General features: G+C 33.2%; 2 protein-coding genes across 2 annotated transcripts in view; one reads left to right on the top strand and one right to left on the bottom strand.

Annotated features, from left to right (window-relative positions):
* The window catches only part of LOC106645104 (uncharacterized), a 368,821-nt gene that overhangs the window by 127,520 nt on the left and 220,871 nt on the right, over positions 1-20,430 (top strand). The gene's annotated exons all lie outside the window — the stretch shown is intronic.
* On the bottom strand, positions 4,972-7,448 carry LOC149375657 (uncharacterized). Its single transcript, XM_089598065.1, has 5 exons — positions 7,327-7,448; positions 6,292-6,365; positions 6,053-6,180; positions 5,521-5,744; positions 4,972-5,368 (listed from the first exon to the last, which is right to left on the bottom strand). The coding sequence occupies exons 1-5, from the start codon at positions 7,446-7,448 to the stop codon at positions 4,972-4,974; spliced, it is 945 nt and encodes a 314-aa protein (XP_089454191.1).

Genomic DNA, 20,430 nt, shown 5'->3' with positions numbered 1-20,430 from the left:
AAGTTGTGTTTTACAAGAAAATCGAAAATTTAAGGTGGCTCATCACAAAATTAAAAAATTTTAAGTATGTATCAAACTTGCAGGAATCACACTTTAGAACTAACAAAATCATTTCACAGAATTTCATACTATGTGCCAGGCAATTTTCTTAAAATGAATCAGTCAAAAGTTTTGTGTTCAACGTAGTCTCTTACAAGAGGCCATTTAATCTTGATAACATTTCATACGATATCTTTTAAATAATACTTTAAATTCGTTATATAATTAAGAACTAAAAAAAGAAATCATAAGCATTTTAACGATATCAAGAAAATGTAGGTTCACCATGCAATATTAAATAATATTTGATCAATTAAGTAACTGTTTGTGAATAATACAGGTTACTTGAACTGTGGCAACTTTATCACCTGGTGTTTTTAGGTGTCATAATCTGATGTCACGTAAATAGGTATTATAAGTGTGATGAGCCACCTGGAATTCAGAGAAATAACACTTAACTCATAATCAATAGTGATGTAAGGAAATTTAAAACTTAGATATATTATATGCAATATTAACATCACTGAATTTGTACACTCACAGATCAACTAAACTGTGAGTGTAGAATATTTGGTTTGCTTTATAATCATTGAAAAGTACTTTATTGTCAGCCGTATTTTTGAGAATTTTATTAAATGAACCGACGAATACATAATACATGGCCAAAAAAACCTTTAAACCCTTCTTCCATACATGTTCCTTGTACAAATCGATATCAGATACCATAAGCACTAACCCTTCAGGTATGATAAAATTATTTGTTGAAAAAGAATTAAAAGGCTTCAAGTAAGTAAAATAACGTTAAAATACTAGAGATTAATCAAGTATATAATTTTTATTCGTGATTTGAAAAATCAAATTTCAGAATAAGAACTATAAAATAGCACGGTTGCTGCGGTGCGGAAAGAGGGAAACACATCGTAGCGCTCCTGCGCTACTTTATATTTATCACTTTTATTGATAATTATATATTAATTAGAGATTTACTAAATTCTAATACTTTGTAATCAATGGAACTATGAGCTTTTATGAAAATTGTAGAAAACACTATTATGAGAAGAAAATTTGTAATCTGATAATAGATATCGTTTCAGGGATAAAACTGGGTAAAATAAAGTGTAATGTTTTGACCTTTCCGAATAAACTACCTGGTTGACATTATTTTCTAATGATATGCTCCAAATATGATGGCATTGTATAAATATACATCAATTTTAATTCCATTCGAAAAAAACCTTTGTATAATATGTGTCACCTCTACTCAAGTCCAGTTTTCTTTTTTGGTACATGGTTTACAATTTAGGCTTATATTCTTTTAGCTAGGTACAAGGCTCAGTATCTAAAACATAAGACGTAGAAATATATCTAAACAAAGCTTTGTTTATACATTCTTAATATACAGCCAGTGTAACACGTTAGCCGAGGATTGTAATTACCGCGTGTGGTGATTATTTTTTTACCTTTAATACTTTTATTTACATTATACCATGCAAAATTTAGTTAACGGAAATTGGCAAAAGACTGGGTATAGTCAGTAGGGTAGAGGTAGTGCCATACAGTAATCGCAATTAGATAGCCTTTTACTTTATTCAGAAGCACTTAGTAATTGAACACGGGGGCACCACTCTGTCACAGCTGCACTCAGTGCTGCTTAAGACGAGATACTACAACAAGACACACTTAAATATTAACTGTTTATTTATATTAATAACGGTCATTGAGATTACACTTATGGCGCAGCACACCACAAAGGCGACGATTCCTGTGTTGTGGCTTGCTGTTACCACTAATAAATATATCGTGGTATTATCCACCTGGTAACTATCTACAGGGGACCTGGGCTGACTTTATACGGCATTAAAAAAGGATAATTAGAGATGACTATTTTTACGCACGTGATAAACAGCACCAACTCTATGTATATTCACATACCAGGATATTGCTCTGGTGGAGTGCTTGGTGATGCTTCATGCAATGCTACGAGCGTCGAGGGCACCGGAGAACCTGTGTGACCGTGTGAGGGCTAGCTCATATGTGTGTGTGTGTATGAGGTATTTTCACTTGTGACGCCATTCCAAGATGGCGCGATCACTGGGTTTTTTTTTTTTAATTTGCACCAAATGTGCAAAATCAGCTGTTAAATTCACAAGGACGTCCCAACTAATGACAATTCGTTTAAAAACTTCAGGTCCTAATAAGCTATCGGATAAACACTAAACTTTTTACATCTGCACTTGGTAAGCAATGCAAAAAAACGAATAAAATTATCACGGGCATAAGGTTGATTAGAAAAACATTTTATTTTTTGTGCTTGCCATGATCCAGTTATAACGAATTTGAAATATAGTCAATAGCGATTCCCGATGCATAAGAGGAAGTTTTTTGTTTGTTTGCCAAAAGTGCAGTTTTAATGAAAATCAGTACAGAAAAAAAATTACTGCAATCAGGCGGATTGTACCCGTCTACTATACATATATATATATGGTTGCAAGCTTCATCGCCTCCACGATCATAACAAAGTCCCACAACCTCCGACGAGCTGTCAAAATGTTTCTTGTCTAATCTGTGTATTATATACAAAAATGAGTATTAACAAACAAAATCTTGTAAATTATAGGTATCTTGAAAAAGTCAAACTAATTAATTACTGTGATCCCTTTAGTCTAATACCATCTCAGTTGTCTGATAATTTGAATCAATTACCTGTTGTGACAATCATGGATATAGTCAATTATTTTGTTTTATCAAATAGTTTTTGTACTGGTAATTAATTAAAATCGTACAAATGTCTTGATGCATTTAAATTTTGTGAAGCTGGTTTTGCTTTTAATGTGCACTTTTCTTAACAGGGGGAGAACTTCGTTGTTATTGCAGAGGTAAGTCATTGAATCTACTGTTACAGAATATGAAAGCATTATAAAAGTAAACAATCAATTCATCAGTTTTCCTACTTATAAGTGAAGCATTCTCAAAGAATAAATGAGACGCCTTTGAAGCCATGGATCATACTAACCATTGATGGTTCAATCGCTAGTGCTCATTGTACTTGCAAGGCTGGTCTGGGAGAAGACTGTAGTCATGCTGCAGTAATTTGTTTTTGGTTGTGCATGAACAATACTGGAAAAGACACATCTTGCACTGATGTACTTTCAGTGTGGACCAAACCCACAGGTACCAAAACTATTCTTTCAAAAAAAATTAAGGATATTGATTGGGGAAGACAACTAACGTCATACAATGGTTTGTACACCATAATTAAATATGTTTTATAAAGTTATTATGCATATTGTATTGTGTTTTGTGAAACATTATGGTCAATGACTTTCTTTAGAGGCTCAATCAAAATCGCTTCCACACCTCCAAAATGAAGAACTTGACACGTTTCTAAGTAAATTGGCTAAGGCTTGTCCCGAGGCATTAATTCTCTCAGTGATTCAACCGTATGCCAATGAGCGAGTGACGAAAAATTTCCTTGGCTTACCTCAACGTTTAGGTCATCTGTATAATCTAAACAAGTACCAATCTTACTCTCTTAATCAGCTATGACGTGAACAAATACAAAATACAACACCTGACGAACAATGTTCAGTGAAACGAGCAACAATTAATCAAAGTAAAAGTTCATCTTAGTTTTAGTTCAGGGCTGGTCGGATTACAGCTTCGCAGTTAAAGTCAGCCTGTTGTACGTCCATTGAAAAACCATCTATATCTATTATCAAATGTGTTACTTATCCACAGAAACTCTGCTTTACATCCAAAGTACAGATTATGGATTGAACCATGAAAGTACTGCTCGTCAAGATTACATAAATAGTGTCAGCACCGAACACGTGAACCTTGCAGTCTCTGTGAGTGGATTAATTATTTTAACAAGGGAATCTGTACTTGCAGCAACACCAGATGGTCTTGTTTGTTGTGAATGTTGTGGAAAGGGCTGTCTAGAAATAAAATGTCCCTATTCGATGCATCTCGATAGTATAAATATTAAATCATTTGTAAAATCCAATAAATCTTATCTCTACATGAAAAGTGATGGAAGCTACTCTTTAGAAGAAAATCGTTTATACTATTATCAGATACAATTGCAAATGTATATAACCGATACTAATTATTGTGATTTTATTGTTTGGTCAAAAAAAGACATGTTAGTTGAAAAAATATGTAGAAACAATGGTTTTTTAAATCACAATGTTACAAAAGCAAAATTATATCATCAACAAGTAATTGTTCCAGAGCTTCTTGTGAGATGGTACTCTGAATTCAAGTACCTACACTCAATGTCATTTGTAAGATAAAGGGAAATGTAAATTAAATAAAGACGCCAATATTTTTTAGATAAGAATTTCGTTTTTATTTTTGTTTAATTATATATTAGTTTTACTATTATCACTACATTAAGAAGACTAGCCCCAGGCATCATTGCGTAAGGACACACAAACAAACAAAAGCTCTAACGTGGTTGATTTGCACATGAGCGCCAAAATATGTGTATAAGGGTAAAAAATATTTACAAAAGGATTTGCTGTATGTGAAGGATGCTATGTGGTTATTCTCATTCATTCAGACAAATTAAAGTTATTCTGAACATATCATGGATGGACAAAGGTTCAATAAGGCACAGCACACAGTCATTATTTCGTCATACACACTGACACCATTACTACTGCACATAACATGCATATTGGAATCGTACCTATAATATTAGAGTTATGGAGCCACACGTTAATACAAGAATAGTATTATTTATAAACAGGAGGATGTTATACTTATTACCTAATAAAGAAATAAACTTATTTTTTAAACTGCCAATAACGCGCTCTACATGAATACGTAGATTTGCTGTCCTTCGTGTATTTTCCAAATTAATAGGACTGAGTTGACTTCTTCCTGAAAATTTAACCAATGGCAAATTATACTAATATATATAAATATTTACGACGTTTCATCAGAACCTTTGACAAAAGCTGGAATATCAAGTTTTGCTTTATGCAAACGAGCCACGTCCTCGATCAGGAAGCCACGATCAGCCATAATAACATGACCTGGTGGAATGTAATCAAAAAATCCACAGTTCTCGGTTATATACTTATTACTGACTCTACTCCCGTAACTATCAGATACGTATGCAACTGTTTCTTGAGGGGAAACAGCTAATAAAGTTTTTGCTGTTTTGTGGTGTTTATAGTTGGACCAACATTCAGCACTGGAACGCAGATTTTTTGGACCTTCTATAAACACTTCGAAGCAGTCAATAATGACAGTTATTGAAGTCCCAAAACTCTTTTGGAAGCATAATGGCATAGTCATATGCAACGTTTCTCTGTCGGGCCTATGAATAAGAGAATTAAATGTGCAATACATAACATGCAAACATCGCCTGAAATAACGTCCAAGTGTATATAATAACACTACAAACTTTAAACAAATTATATAAAAGTAAGACATGCCTACTTTGAATTGATAAACTAAAATGAGCAGCACCTATAAGACAAATATTTCATTGGGAGGTTCAGTCTTAGTCGCATAAGGGTGAGGAGGAGCTGCTGGAATGTGGATAGGGCAGTGTTGCTTCTAACAAATAAGTGAGAAGCAATCGTATCATGTATGAGGAAAAGTGTAGCAGAGTTACTTATTCCTGTGAAATATTTCGTTTTTTTGTTATCTTCCACAAATGATTCATATGTGAGGTCCAATACAGCTATTCGCTGCTTGAGATTCGTATTTTCAGATAAAGTGATACTCAATTTATCGAATAGTACACTTAGCTCCTCCATTAAAACCTCAGTTTGAGTGGCTGTTCCATTTTCAATGGTAGCTTGTAGCAATTAAGTCAGTGGTGAGTCCAATTTAGCAAATTGGAGTGATGCATCTGAAGGCATGCTTTGATGTTGATTCAAATTTTGTACTTTATCCCAAACTTTTCCTTTTTTACTCTAAAAAAAAAATAATTCCACATCAGATAGTATGTCTGGAAAACACTGTTGTGTTGGTCTTCAATATTCTTCAGAATTACTTTTTTAACATATCGTTCATACCGCTCCAATGATGATTTTTGTTTCACAGCAAATCCAACGCTGTAACCCAAACTTTGGGAAGGAATCCAATCTGGATGTTCAGAACACTGTAGATCAGCTGGACGGCCTGTATAAATATAATGGTATCATCAAATACAAGATGCAACATATTAAGAAACTTAAAGAGGACACTTCTGTTTTTCTTTAGAATAATATATATTCTTTGAAATTGTAGTACCTGAAATGAAGTGTTTATCACAAACACGTGAATTTTGCAATTGCTTTGTAGTATAAGTGCCTTGACTAATAGCTCTAGTCTATCATTTTTGTCTTTTCATAGATAAAGATATGATTTTATTTCGTTCCTCTGCACTGATACTTTTGTATTTTTTATTGTCCGGAGAAATCACAGATGGAATACAAAAAAAAGATTTCACAGATTTATCGTGACAACCACTTATGCAACCACTTTTATTCATGTTTTTGCCACACACTGCTTCAATTTTAACAGCTCGTCAGAGGTTATGGGACTTTGTTATGATCGCGGAGGCGATGAAGCTTGAAACCATATATATATATATATATATGTATAGTAGATGGGTACAATCCGCCTGATTGCAGTAATTTTTTTTCTGTACTGATTTTCATTAAAACTGCACTTTTGGCAAACAAACAAAAAATTTCCTCTAATGCATCGGGAATCGCTATTGACTATATTTCAAATTCGTTATAACTGGATCATGGTAAGCACAAAAAATAAAATGTTTTTCTAATCAACTTTATGCCCGCGATAATTTCATTCATTTTTTTGCATTGCTTACCGATAAAAATGCAAAAAATTGAATGTTTATTTGATAGCTTATTAAGACCTGAAGTTCTTAAACGCATTGTCATTAGTTGGGACGTCCTTGTGAATTTAACAGCTGGTTTTGCACATTTGGTGCAAATTAAAAAAAAAAACCCAGTGATCGCGCCATCTTGGAATGACGTCACAAATGAAAATACCGTATGGCACTGGTGTCATGGCTTCACGACGTTGCAGTAACTCGACAGGTGAGAGTCGGCTGAAGATATGCCCTGATGCTCCCGCGCCAGCCTCGCAGCGAGCTCAAGTGTCTGTCCTTATCTCACCGTGCAGGCACACCGTATACTATGCAGCCCAACAAAATCTAACACACATTGTTAGCCAATACAGTACTATGCCCTCTCCTAGGACACCGGCATACCGATAGCTGCCGTTCACAGATACATTCTCTTACCATTGCACACATACATATCCTCAAAGTACGGGTATAGCATGAACGGAAAGGGAATCAGACCGAGCTCTAGAGTTACTCTTGCTGCTATGGCCTCCAGGCCTAATACCGGGATTTCGTACTCTTCAGAAAGCCACATGCGAGAAAGAGAGAGCTACCCACGAGACTCTCGCCACTTATAACCGGTGACTAGGGCTCTGTGACGTGTTTGGATGTATCTCCAATTCACTACAACACACCAGATAACATTGGCCAAAAAAAAGGCCTTTTTTTCTTGTTCAAGACAGTAATGACACATTTCATTTTAACTGTTAACAGTTGTCAGCGCAGATGTCAAAAATATTTTAAAACAATGACAAAATGTTTTTTGTGAATCTTAAGTAGAGAAGTGTGGTAATATGAAAATTGTGCCATAAAAAGATAAACCAAAGAAGTACTAGTTTAGAACAATCGAGCGATTGTTTCACAAGTTGAAAAGACTACGTTTTTGACCTTTTTTTGGAAAATATATAACTCATGTTCTTTCTAACGTCAAGAGCTCAAATTCAAATAAAAATTATATTTTTTACTCTTTTGTTACTATATAACATTTCAGAAAAATCTACAGTCAGAGTTTTGTACATCGTTAAAAAAAAAAGGCTCTTTCAGAAAAATATTTATCAGAAAGTTGTCTGCCAACATGAACTTGTTTTACAATAGCTCTTTTTTTCTTTAAATGTTGCTGTATGGCGTACTTAACTGGAATTTTATTTGACCTACTGAGGTTGAATAAAAATTTATTTTAAGTGCAATTTTGCGCTTTGTCCGGTGGCCAGTGGTGCATAGAAGCTTAGCTCGAAAGAGCGCTAAATTCCCAATTGTGCAATGGCTTCACACTTTTAGAGCGTTATTCAACTTCCAATAACAGTTTTATTGTTCTTGTGATACTGTATGGCGATAATTATCAAAAAACTATTGGACTAATTAAAGTTTCAATTAAATAATTTACTTGATTTGTATATTCTTCTCTAGTAAATACTTCTCTTTGTAAGATGCAAGATTTTTTAGTAAAATGCAAATACCCGTTGTGTCAGTGCTTTAAAATTTTTTTGGTAACAGCTCTGACAACTTTTAGTTATTGAAATTTATTATATTTTCTTTGTTTAGACAAGGATGTCATAGAAAAAAGTGCAAGTATTAATAAATATTGCTGAAAAACTAATAATATCCTACTAGTTTACATGTATCCTGTAGACTGCTCTTTTTCTTGCTGTAATTCAGCTACTCTTCTGTTAGAATTTCAGTAAAAACAAAACAAATTGTGTGTAATTATCATTGATTGAAATGAATATTATTTAAGGCCATTTTGTAACTATGACTTTGTAAGGATTGAAGACTGATGGTCACGTCATTAATAAGTTTCTATTTGTTGCATGATTAGTTGATACTAGTCACAAGCGGGAAAATTTGAAAATGCTATTATTTACAACAATTAACAAAGTTTTTTTAGTGTGAATTAAGACAGTACAACAACATTATATTAGACAAGTAATTGTTTGTAATTACTTATAAATTCACCAAAATAAGTTGTTGATTGACCTTTCGGTTCTAGTATAATATAAAAAGCATACAGAAGAAATAACTGTTTATTGAATATAACGAAACAAATTAATTTTCTTTGACTACTGGTAAAAAAAAATCCCTCGTAAGAGTCACAATCGGTTCGTGTCCAGACACAAAAACTCAGAAAGTAAGTCCTACCTATTAGTTTTATTATTATTTTACTACTATACTTAAGAATGCACTGCCTGCGAAGACCCGCAAATATACACACGGTCGCACGTACAAGTACAGGCAGCAACGGAAAATTAAAACTAAGTTTAATAACTATTATTCCATAGAAATTTACTATCAAGAAGCATAAAAAGGTGAAAAACATTTTGGTCAGCCAATTTTATGAAAATAAATGTACATAATCTTTTTCTATGCATACCATGACCTTTTGTACCTTACGGTGGTGGAGAACGCTAATGTTCAGGTATTTTTTCGGAGGCTCTTCGATGTGATCCAGGGTCTCTTGATTAGAATGACGACTGCAATCATGGTTGCCCTGTCTGTGATGGTTGTGGCGTACGCGAGCGCGAACGGCGTGGCGTGCGCAAGGGGGATCGAAGTGGCGTATGAAAGCACGATCGGTGTGACGTATGCGAGGATGATTGGAGTGGCGTATACGAGCGCGATTGGTGTGACGTAGGCGAGCGTGATTGGTATGGCGTGCTTGAGGGTGATTGGTGTGACGTACGTGAGTGCGATCAGTATGACGTACGCGAGGGTAATTATAGTGGTGTACGCGATAGTGATCGGTGTGGCGTACGCAAGGGTGATTCGAGTAGCGTACGTGAGCGTTATTGGTGTGGCCTGCGTGAGGGTGATTTAGATGGCGTATGCAAACGCGATTGGAATGGTGTACGTGAGCATAAATGGCGTGGTGTGGGCAACCGCGAACGGTGTGGTAAGCACGAGCGTGATTGTTGCGGTATACTTGGATATGTAAAATCTGGATAGCGTATGCATAATCGTTGAGGCGTACTCTGACGTGATCCGTGTTGTGTTAGTGAGGTCAATTTTAAGGTGTGTGCGATAGTGTCCAGTCAATTGATTGTGCATTATACGATACACGAGCATGCAGAGTCTTTGGCATTATGGTTGTGCATACTGGAAGTTTAACCATTGTATTTTAGTGAGTACACTATTATGTTTCATATTTTTAAGTTATTTTAGCAAAATTATTTGAATTTATTTAATGCCAACTGAGTGATTTTTAAGACGTGAAATAATATCAAGCAATTGTAATGCACTCTTAAAAATATAAATGAATGCGAATAATTGTTAATTATTTGTTCTTCTATAACACTGTGTGTCAAACGTTGTTTAGTTAATAAGAATATAATGGTCCATATTACTACCCGAGTCATTGTTTATTCAGACAAGAATAAATGTGAACATGTGTAATAGGTAGAATAACCCTTAGAAGAACTTTAACTTATGAAGAAAAAATAAAGCATTTATTTTAAATATTATATTCATCTGTAAGCTTTGTTAAATGAAATCCAAATGTAACTTTTTTTCATAAATATTACTTAATGAGATTTAATAAATTTTTAAGATATTACATTTTCTGTTTTAATAAGGGTCTTCAATTTTTGTGTTACTTAATACTTAATATTAATATACACTTATATAAACATAGGATAAATTTTTTTCCCTTTGTTCGTAAATTTTGTTTTATAAAATATTGTTGCTACATTACATAACGTGCGGTACTTTTTTTTCTTCTGAGTGGTAATACTATTTAATATTACGTAACATTATTTATTTAAAAACACATATGTCATAAAAAAAATCTAACCGTTGGTAATACCTTTTTTTTCCATGCAATTAGTTCAACTAATTATTGGATGCTTTGAGAAGTGATATTTTCTTTTTGCTAAAGGATTTTGGGTTACAGATAATTGGTCAAATAAAGTTTGTTCATGCTTTTCCTCAAGGTTTAACACTTTTCTGCTTGCCACCATTAATTTTTGCTTGAACTTTGCTTTCGTACAACTAGAATTTTGTAATTCAACAATAGATATTATGAATGGGCCTTTTTTTTGTAACAAAAATTATAGGAAGAATAATAAAAATGTTACTGTTAATGAATGTTGTATTGTTACTACAGGTCCATTTTATTTTTGTAAAAAAGTGGGTTAATTTATACGTTATTTCTCTAATAGAGCAGTTTTTCTCTACAGTTAATTTTCCAAGCTTGTTACTATAATTTCTTATACTCTATTACCCCTAACAAAAATCAAGTTAATTTTGTGTCAGGGGTAATGGACCGTACAAACAAATCTTTAGTGATGCCTCAGATGACATCTCATCTTAACGTCTCACCTGAGAAGTCGTGGAATGATTTGTTTTACTTAATAATTACAAAAATGACAATATCAAGACAATATAAGTTACTTTGAGCAATAACAAGCTGATTGTAACAAACGATTGATGAGGTTTCGCTTCGAAATTCTCAATGCCATTATGATTATTAATTTTTTTTTTGCATGATAGAATGGACGTCCACATTACCAAATAAATAAATAGTACATTACACGGCCCAAAGAACAAAGTTGGGCGCTGGAAGGAAGGGGTTATTGTACGTTTGGGCCCAATTGATGCATATTTTTTTTCTTATTGAAGGCACAAAGTGCTATTTCGCACCCATGGGCAACTTTGCACCTGGTCAAGGGCTCAAAGCGGCAATTGCACTTTATAAGTACCCATGGTGAAAATATTTAATTTATTTAATTTATGTATGACAGATAAAATCTATCAGATAAAATGAGTTTTAGAAGCAAAAGACACTGATTTTAGTTATAAAGACTTTACTCTTAACCAAAGAAATCTTAAGGTAGTACTGTTGAAATACCTAACCAACTGAGAGCTTCATCTTAATTCCAATGCGATAGTTTATCTATATTCACTGTGTATGTATAAAACCCATACTTTATCTCTTTTCTTAAATTATTCAATTGTTAATTTAAAATCTCACAGGCACCAAATAAGTATTTTGAAGTGACCAAAAAAAAATTTCTGTTTTTAGCATCTGCTTCGTAAGTTCTTATCTTGTAGATCAGTTTTTTAAAATACGAAATAAGCCACTGTCCAATTTCTCGTAAGATCACGTGTCATACAGATAAGTACGAAAATGCCCATGATTTTCTTCCTACGCACCCAGGGTCCACAAAAATTCAACTAGACCGTTTTATGTACTTATAATCAAATTTGTTTGATTTTATCAAAAACTTGTAGGTCAACTTATATGCGACACTATTACCTTCAGAAATTTACATTCACACGCACGCATGCACAAATTTTTTCTGTTGGTAATACTGATGTTTCCATGAATAAAAAAATTATTTTTGATGTATAATTTGATGTAAGATGTAGTGGCTTTTCACTGTAAGATAGGGGCAATTCTTCGAAAACTTTTTTATCTTTTGCTTATAACAAGAAGAATTTGCTAATAACTTCCAATTATTTTAATATTTTTAAAAGTTCATTAATTAGCCTTAAATTGACGTTATGGTCAAAGGCTAGTTAAACGATTTTAATCCTTGCAAGTAAAAATTTCTAAATATATTGCTAATTTTTTTAGCTCAACTGATGATTATTAATAATAAGTATACAGATGCTTAAAATTTGTTATTTAAAACAATTTATAATCTGTATGTTAGTAAGAGCCAAGATTGTTACACAACAGATAATTTTATTTGTTGAACAATTCTGATTGAACATTCTTTTGTAAAGTTTACTTTAATATTATAAATAATTTCATATAACATATTCTAATAGTAAATGCTTAAAGAAGACGTTAAGTTTATTTTTACAATTTTACAGGTAACTTTCACTTGTTAAGAAAGATCAATAAGACTTACTAAAAATTAGAAAAAAACCACGATTCAATAGCAAGACGATTTCTTCAAGGTAAAAAAGCAAGAATAAAGAAGCTTTGTACTATTAACGTCGTACTACTAAAGAAACATTTTTTAAATTGTAACTCAATCATAAATACAGATTTTCCAAAATCTTTTATTATTTTCTTCGGTCTTATCAGTAGAAAAATGGCTCAGTAAAAGAATATTATTTAATACCAGGTATTATGTGGCAATTGCACACATACTAAACGTGAAAAAAAATTATTTAATGTGCACTTAATGTGTTGTGTTAACACATAAAGTACACCCTAAGTAAAATACAAAATTGATGTACATTTGATTCAGCGGATGGATCAACATTTAAATCAGACTTTTACAGTACTTGGAGTGCGCCTAAAATTTTTTTATTATCCTCCAGGCTTACTTGGCTTTAAGTTATTCTATTATATCACGGTATTTAATGAAAGTAATTTTTTTTCAGATTATTTAAAAATTAAAACAAAAAAACTGTATTGCTCTATGGGTCAATAATGTGCACCCTCCAACATACTTGCTGACTTCAGAAAGTTTTGCAGCGAAGTAGAAACTAAATACATGTATGGAAATCTGAAAAAAAATCTAAAGTTTTTAAAAATATTTCTACTATTTACCGGTACAGTAATGTTATCAAGCCAAATATATATAAATATACATAGTGTTATACTGCTTGGCTTGGTAGTAAGTAAAATTTATCGTATGAAATTAGTTAATAAATTAATCATTATTTGCAGTACAAGGTTTACTTTTTATGTATAATGTTTCATAAAATAATAATTATTTTTATAACGTACTTGGATCATCTTATTACGTATCATTATATCTTTGGTTGAATAATAATGTACAAGCCATCACAATAAGATGTCAGATAATCTTTTATAAATTCGTTATGTACATATATATATGTAAATTACAAATAAAACACGTATATATATAATACAATTTTTATATTACATATACATGAATATACATATGTATAGATATATATAATACAAACTTATAAAAGTTTATCTGACATCTTATTGTGATGGTTTATATACTGTTAATGAACCGAAGAAATAAGGATACGTAATAAAATGACACAAGTACGGTAAAATAATAATCAATATTTTATGAAACAATGTACACGAAAACTAAACCTTGTACTGCAAATGATAATTACTTAACTAACTAATTTCATACGATAAATTTTACTTGCCAACAAGACAAGCAATATAACGCTTATAAAATTTGTGCCTGCTCTCCAAAGTTTTACTTTCTTGTGAGTATTTGACACTGGTTATTCCATTCCACAGTAGGGGAGACCGGGGAATGATAAACATTTTTTCTTTAACAGCTTATAATAGCTTTAATTTTTAAGTAAGATAAACTGAACAAATCGATTTCTAAAGAAAAGGGAATGTAGTTATCACAGTACAAGCAAATTTTATAAAAATGAGAAGACTTTTTATTCAAGAATGGCACAAACTAAACCTCGGAAAACTGCTAGTAGTTCTCCATAGTGAGGTACTTCTAGCAGGGCGTAGGGCACCACTAGCCTGATAAATCACAATAATTTGTTAGGGAAACTTGTAAAATGAATTATGATAAAAAAAAAGTTTTTTTTTTATTGAGTACCCATAAAATTAAAATAAAAAAATAACGAGGGCATGTATACATGTATACGTATAACAAATATTTTTAACTACATTGAATTTGTTATTTTGGAATACTAGTTTAAATTTTTCATTAAAATTTGGTTCTCATTCTAGTTCCCTTGATTAATTTTTTTTTTGTAATGATGCACCATTTCTAAAAATTGGGTAGTTTAACAATGACTCGAGGTCAAGCTGATTCTAGAATAACACAGTCGAAACGGAACTTTGAAGTCTTTCAAAAAAATAATGAGATCATATTAACCTCAGAGGTAGTAAATCTCAACCATTTGTGTTTCACTTCAAAGTTAATAGATTTAGTGGAAGGTCAACATTACTCTCAGTTAGGTGAATTCGAGGACTACCTTCAGAGTCTGTCTGCTATTGAAAGAGAGAACCCACCTTTTAATTCGGATGCAATTCCTAGTAACATAGGGAATAGTTTCTTACCTCGGTTAGACATAGCTTAGTTTGATGGTTGCTGCTCAAATTGGAAAAGTTTTAGAGATATGTATAGAGCGTTGGTCCATAGAAAAGAGCACCTTGCTGCTATTGATAAGTTTCATTATCTTAGAACTCATGTGATAGGTGAAGCAGGATGTCTTATAAAGAATATCTCATTTACAGAAGCTAATTCTACAAAAGCCTGGGATACTTAAGTCAACTTTTACGATAGTAAGCTCCAATTAGTGAGTAATTTAACTAATCAATTGATCAATAGTATTTCCATGAAAGCTGAGACATTTTTGGAAGTAAAGAGACTAAGCAAAAGAAACATTTGGTCCAATCAGTGTTTTAGCAGCTTTAGGTAGAGACTTAGAAAATAGTGATGTTATAATTTCATTGGCAGTAAATAAATTTAATCTTTCTACAAAGAAAGATTGGCAGAGACACTTAGGTAACTTAAGCGATTCCTCTACTCTAAACCAGTTGAGCGCCTTTCTCAACACTCAAATCATTATGTCAGAACCATATCAAGAAAAATCTGCTGAAGTTGATGGTAAGCAAGGACAAAACAGAAAAGTTCTTAACTCTCATCAAGTCTCTGAGTCAAATAGTCAGCGTTTCAAATGCCCTTGTTAAAACGATAGTCACTCCTTATGAAACTGCAAGAGTTTTCTAACAAAACTCTGAAAAGAGAGTAAGTCTATAGTTCTTAAAAGTTTACTTTGTTTTAACTGTCTGGGTAAATATAAGATCAAAGATTGCTAATCTGAAAAGACTTGCAGTAACTGCAAAAGGGCGTACGATACCTGATTACACTGTGATACTACTTTCAATGATATGTTCAAGGTAATCTACAAAAAACTCAGAAGCATGATGAAACCAGATTCGTTAATAGTTTAGTTCCTCTTCCAGCTTCTAGTCATAATACTACAGTGGTTAAATTGGTTACATCTAATTTGTTAGGCACTTTGTTACCTACTGCTTTGGTAAAAGTTGTCTCCATTAGTGGAACCAGTTACATGACAAGAGCATTGGTTGATCAGTGTTCTCAATGTTTTGTCATTACACAATCATTATTTACCTTGATGAGCTTAAAGCAGAGCAAATCTAATCATGAAATAGCTGGAGTAGGTGAAGAGTTAAGAATTACTCCTAAAAAAGAAGTAGTTTTTAATATGCTGTCAAAGCATGATGATAATTTGAGGTATCGTATTACAGGTTTAGCTCTTCCTAAAGTGTCTTCATATGAACCTTCGGGAAGTTGTTCCACAATAGATCTAGTCCACCTCCAAGACTCACAACTGGCTGATTCTAATTTTCTGGGTCAAGGAAAAATTGAGCTTCTGTTGAATTTATCTGTCCACATTCAAATAATTAATCAAAGACGAAGTTAGGAGGTCTAGCTTAGAACGACGCATCGCCACCTTTAGCTCTTCAGGTTGGATAGTATCAAAACCTATTAAATGTAAATTTCCAAGAACCTATTGGTGTGAATTTTCGAAAGAATATTTAGACTTAGGTCATATGGAGCTTAGTTGTGAGAAAGAAGAGAAGTGTTTTTGACCTCATTTTGCCATTTTTAGAAATGAACGTTCGACTACGAAGCTTATAGTAGTTTTCAATGGTTCATGCAAGGTTAACCCTAGTGGATCATTGGATAATTTTCTTCACATTGAATCTAACTTATTGTATAATCTCTTTGACTTAGTCATGTGGAAGTGTTATTATTCCCATGTCTTCATAGCCGTCAAAGAGAAAATGTTTAGGCAAATAGGAGTTAATGTCTCTGATCATGTTTTTCAGTTAATTCTCTGGCGTTTTGACCCATTGCAAGATATACAAGCTCACAAACTCACAACAATGACTTATGGTTTCGCTTGTTCTCCTTACCTAGCTTGTAGGGTGATGAAACTGTTAGCTAACGATTATCGAGATTAATATCCTAAGGAAGCTAGCTTTCTTGATTCAGAAATTTAAATGGATGACGTCTTGTCAGGAGGGCACAGTGCGAATGAAGCTAAAGTTTAACTAGATAAGTTGAATTGTATAACAGAATTAGGGAGAATTTCTTTGCAGTAGTGGTCTTCCAATAGTCTCGACTTACTTGAAGACTAGCCAACTTCATTCCTTTTAAATCGTCCTGTAGACTTGAAAGACAATAAAGAATTTACCTTAGTAGTAGGACTGTTTTGGGACTCTCATGCAAATAACTTGTATTGTAAGATAAATAGTTGTGAACCAGATATCTCATACACAAAAAGAAGGCTTATTTTCAAAATCTCAAAGATCCTCAAGGTTGGTTATCACCTACTATTATCGTTGTTAAGATGCCTATGCAGTCGTTGTGGTTATATAAATTAGGTTCGGATGAAGAACTTTCGAAAAATACAGTACTCACTCGGAGTGAATGGCTAAACAATCTCTCAAAGTTAAAAGGTTTAAATTTTCTTGTTGGGATGGATACTCTCCTGATCACGATGTTGTTGAAATTCATGGGCTTTCCATGCTTCTAAGTCAGCCTGTGGCACAGTTGGTTACTTAAAAATGATGAAATCAGGAGAAATTTCTGTTAGTCTTTTAGTCACCAGAACTAAAGTGGCTCCACTTAAAGTAGTTAGTATTCTGAGACTGGAGTTGTGTGCAGCTCATCTGTTGGCTAAGGTTGTTCACCATTACATAGAAAATGGTGCGCTTAGTTTTTCAAAGCATAATATACATCTTTGGACTGATTTAAAGAATGAGCTACATTGGTTACATTCTTTTTATATTAAATGGTGTACTTCCGTGGTCTACAGCTGTTCAGAGATTTACACAATGGGCCCAAGCACGGAATGGCATTACGTGAAAACCAATTGTAACCCAGCTAATGTTGCTTCTCGTGGCATACTTCCAAGTCAGTTACTGCAATAAAATAGTTAGTTACATAGTACTACTACATTCCTCTATCAAAACAACAAAGAATACCCTGTGTTTAATATGTAATCAATTTCTTCTGAAGTTAGCCCTTTGAAATCTCAAGTAGCTTCAAAAAAGGTTGAGGCAGAATGTTTAAGGCTTTGGGAACTATACCATCGTTATTCTTGACTTGATAAGTTACTCCAAATAACAGCTTACTGCTTAGGGTTCGCTTTTCGGTGTTGTTTAAGAGTACTTAGAAGGAAGAAACAAAGTGAAAATAAATTTTTGGTAACAGTGGAAACTAGATTGAAGTTTTTAAACTTAAGTTTTCTATTAAATTAATTGTACTTGATACTTACCAATATAAAAGTAGAAAGTGCTTTATTATTTTGGATTTTTGTACATCAACAAATTAATTTTAAGTCTGAAATAGCAATACTTAGAAAAAATGAAGGAAAGCCTTTAGAAGATCAGATTTTCTTGCCTTCTCAAAGTACTATGATTAGATTTAAACCTGTTCTGAAAGAACAATTGCTAAGACTGGGAGGTAAAATACGAAGTTGTTTACTTGACAAAGATTGTAAACACCCTTTACTTTTAGCACCTGATGACGACTCCGTTAAATTGTTGATCTCTCGAACGCAATCTACCTTGTTACACGGAGGGGCTCAAGTTACCGTGACCACGTTTCGGTGGAGATTTTTAATTTTAAGAGGTTGTCAAGTAGTTCTTTTACTTATCAGAAATTGCATGAAATGCAAACGATACTCTTCCATTACTGAAAGTCAGAAAATGGCTGACTTACCTAAAGAAAGACTTATACCAACTCCTTCCTTTCGTAAAACAGGGATAGATTACGCAGGTCCCTTTAAGGTTCGTCTATGCAAAAGTCGTGGTAAAGGCACTCAAAAAGGCTATATCACTGTTTTTATCTGTTTAGCCACAAAAGCAGTCAGTCTGGGGTTTATAGAAGATTATTTAAGTGCTGTTTTTATGGCTGCATTTCAGCGGTTGACCACAAGACGTGGATATTGTTCCGACCTTTATTGCGATCAGGAAACTAATTTTGTTGGAGCTTCTAGAGAATTAAGAAAATCATAAGAATGTTTTAATAAATTACGAAAACTAGCTCAGAATCTGATTAGATTAAACACAAACTGGCATTTTAATCCCCCCTTAGCGCCCCACTTCGGAGGTCTGTGGAAGGCTGCCGTTAAGTCTTGTAAATTCCATTTGAAACGCTTAGGGAACAAGTTTTAACTTTCGTTGAGTATTCGACTGTACTATGTTAAATTGAAGCTTGCATGGATTATCGGCCTTTGACACCTTTGTCCGACAATTCAGAGGATTTAAGTGTTCTGTCCCCTTCCCGTTTCTTGATCCAACAGCCTTCGTTTTTAGTTCCAGAACCAGACGTGCTACATGAAAAGCTTTCTTTGCATAGCCGTTGGAAACTAATCTCTCAGTTAAATTAACATTTCTGGAAGCGTTGGTCAGATGAAGATTTAACTTTTCTCATGTCGCGTTTTTAATTGCTTAAACCTCAGGTTTCACTACAAGTAAGCGATTTAGTGCTAATTAAAAATGAATAAAGCTCTCCTGGACTGTGGCCTTTAGGTCACGTTGTAAAAACTTATTCTGGAAAATATGGTTTAGTTCGGGTAGTCAAAGTTAAAATTTCTTCATCGGAATTCAACAGACCAGTTGTAAAGTTCATTTCATTGCGAAAAAATGAGGTAGTTAATGAATTATAATTTCTACCGAAAATTAATTTATAAATTTAAGATACTAATCATACTAAATCATATTTACGATCAAAAGTGTTAATTATAGTTACCTCATTTCTTGATCTGTTTGATAGTAAGATTTCTTTATAACTGAGCCATTTTATTTATTTCTGTTTAATTATTTTGTCTTAAAAATTAACAAGAAAACCTTGAATATTTAGATAAGTCTCAATTCTCCCTTATGGTTCCGTAAATCAACGGGGGGAGAATTTTCAAAATCAATTTTTTATTTGGAATTTAAATTATGAATTTAATGTAAACACATAAGTGCGTGTGTAATTAATTCTTAAAGATTGTCATTTATTGCTTCAATTAAATTACGTGCCATGAAGTCCCGCTCTCTTTGTGCATCAATCATTTTTAAGAATAAACTTCTAAGACCACCAATTGTAAGCTTACAAGCGTGTGAGTGGTCAGCCTATTAAGTAAGGCCAAGAGAGTGAGGAAAAGGCTAGCAGCATCTTGACAGGCAGGCAGTCTGCCTCTGTAGCTCTCTTGAATAGGCAGCTAATACTGTAGCTTCTTCTAGAAGAATCTTCCAGTGAATGGCTCCTTTATAGCCCCAAACGCCATTCAAAATCTCAAGAAAAACTAGGTTAATTTATTTAATCTAATTTTAATTATTTTATTCCATTTTTTTGTTCGTTAGAACACCTTTTTCACTTTCTTTCAGTGTACATTTATTGATTTTACTGATGTTCATTTAAATATATTGGAGTTAAGTTACCTTTTAAGTGAGAGTGCAAATGGAGTGTTTTTATTTTTCAATATAAGATGCTTCTGCTCCTTCCTTAGAGTATCCCAGGACAGAGACGGCTTAATCCTAGCTCACTAGATTATAAAGTCCTCTCTAAGCCGTAGTTAAA

The sequence above is a fragment of the Copidosoma floridanum genome, unplaced genomic scaffold (assembly GCF_036245765.1).
Source record: "Copidosoma floridanum isolate Cflo_tuat_1 unplaced genomic scaffold, Cflo_Japanese_pri ptg000005l, whole genome shotgun sequence".
NCBI classification, from domain to species: domain Eukaryota; kingdom Metazoa; phylum Arthropoda; class Insecta; order Hymenoptera; family Encyrtidae; genus Copidosoma; species Copidosoma floridanum.
This window is presented reverse-complemented; position numbering and strand designations above follow the sequence as displayed.

Bases quoted from the DNA above. Each gene is read 5' to 3' on its own strand.
- LOC149375657 (XM_089598065.1), bottom strand. From the start codon at position 7,448: ATGTGGCTTTCTGAAGAGTACGAAATCCCGGTATTAGGCCTGGAGGCC. The intron at 6,366-7,326 runs GTATGTGTGCAA...ATGATAGACTAG, and splicing joins TACCCGTACTTTGAGGATAT to AGCTATTAGTCAAGGCACTT. The intron at 6,181-6,291 runs GTACTACAATTT...ATATTTATACAG, and splicing joins TGATAAACACTTCATTTCAG to GCCGTCCAGCTGATCTACAG.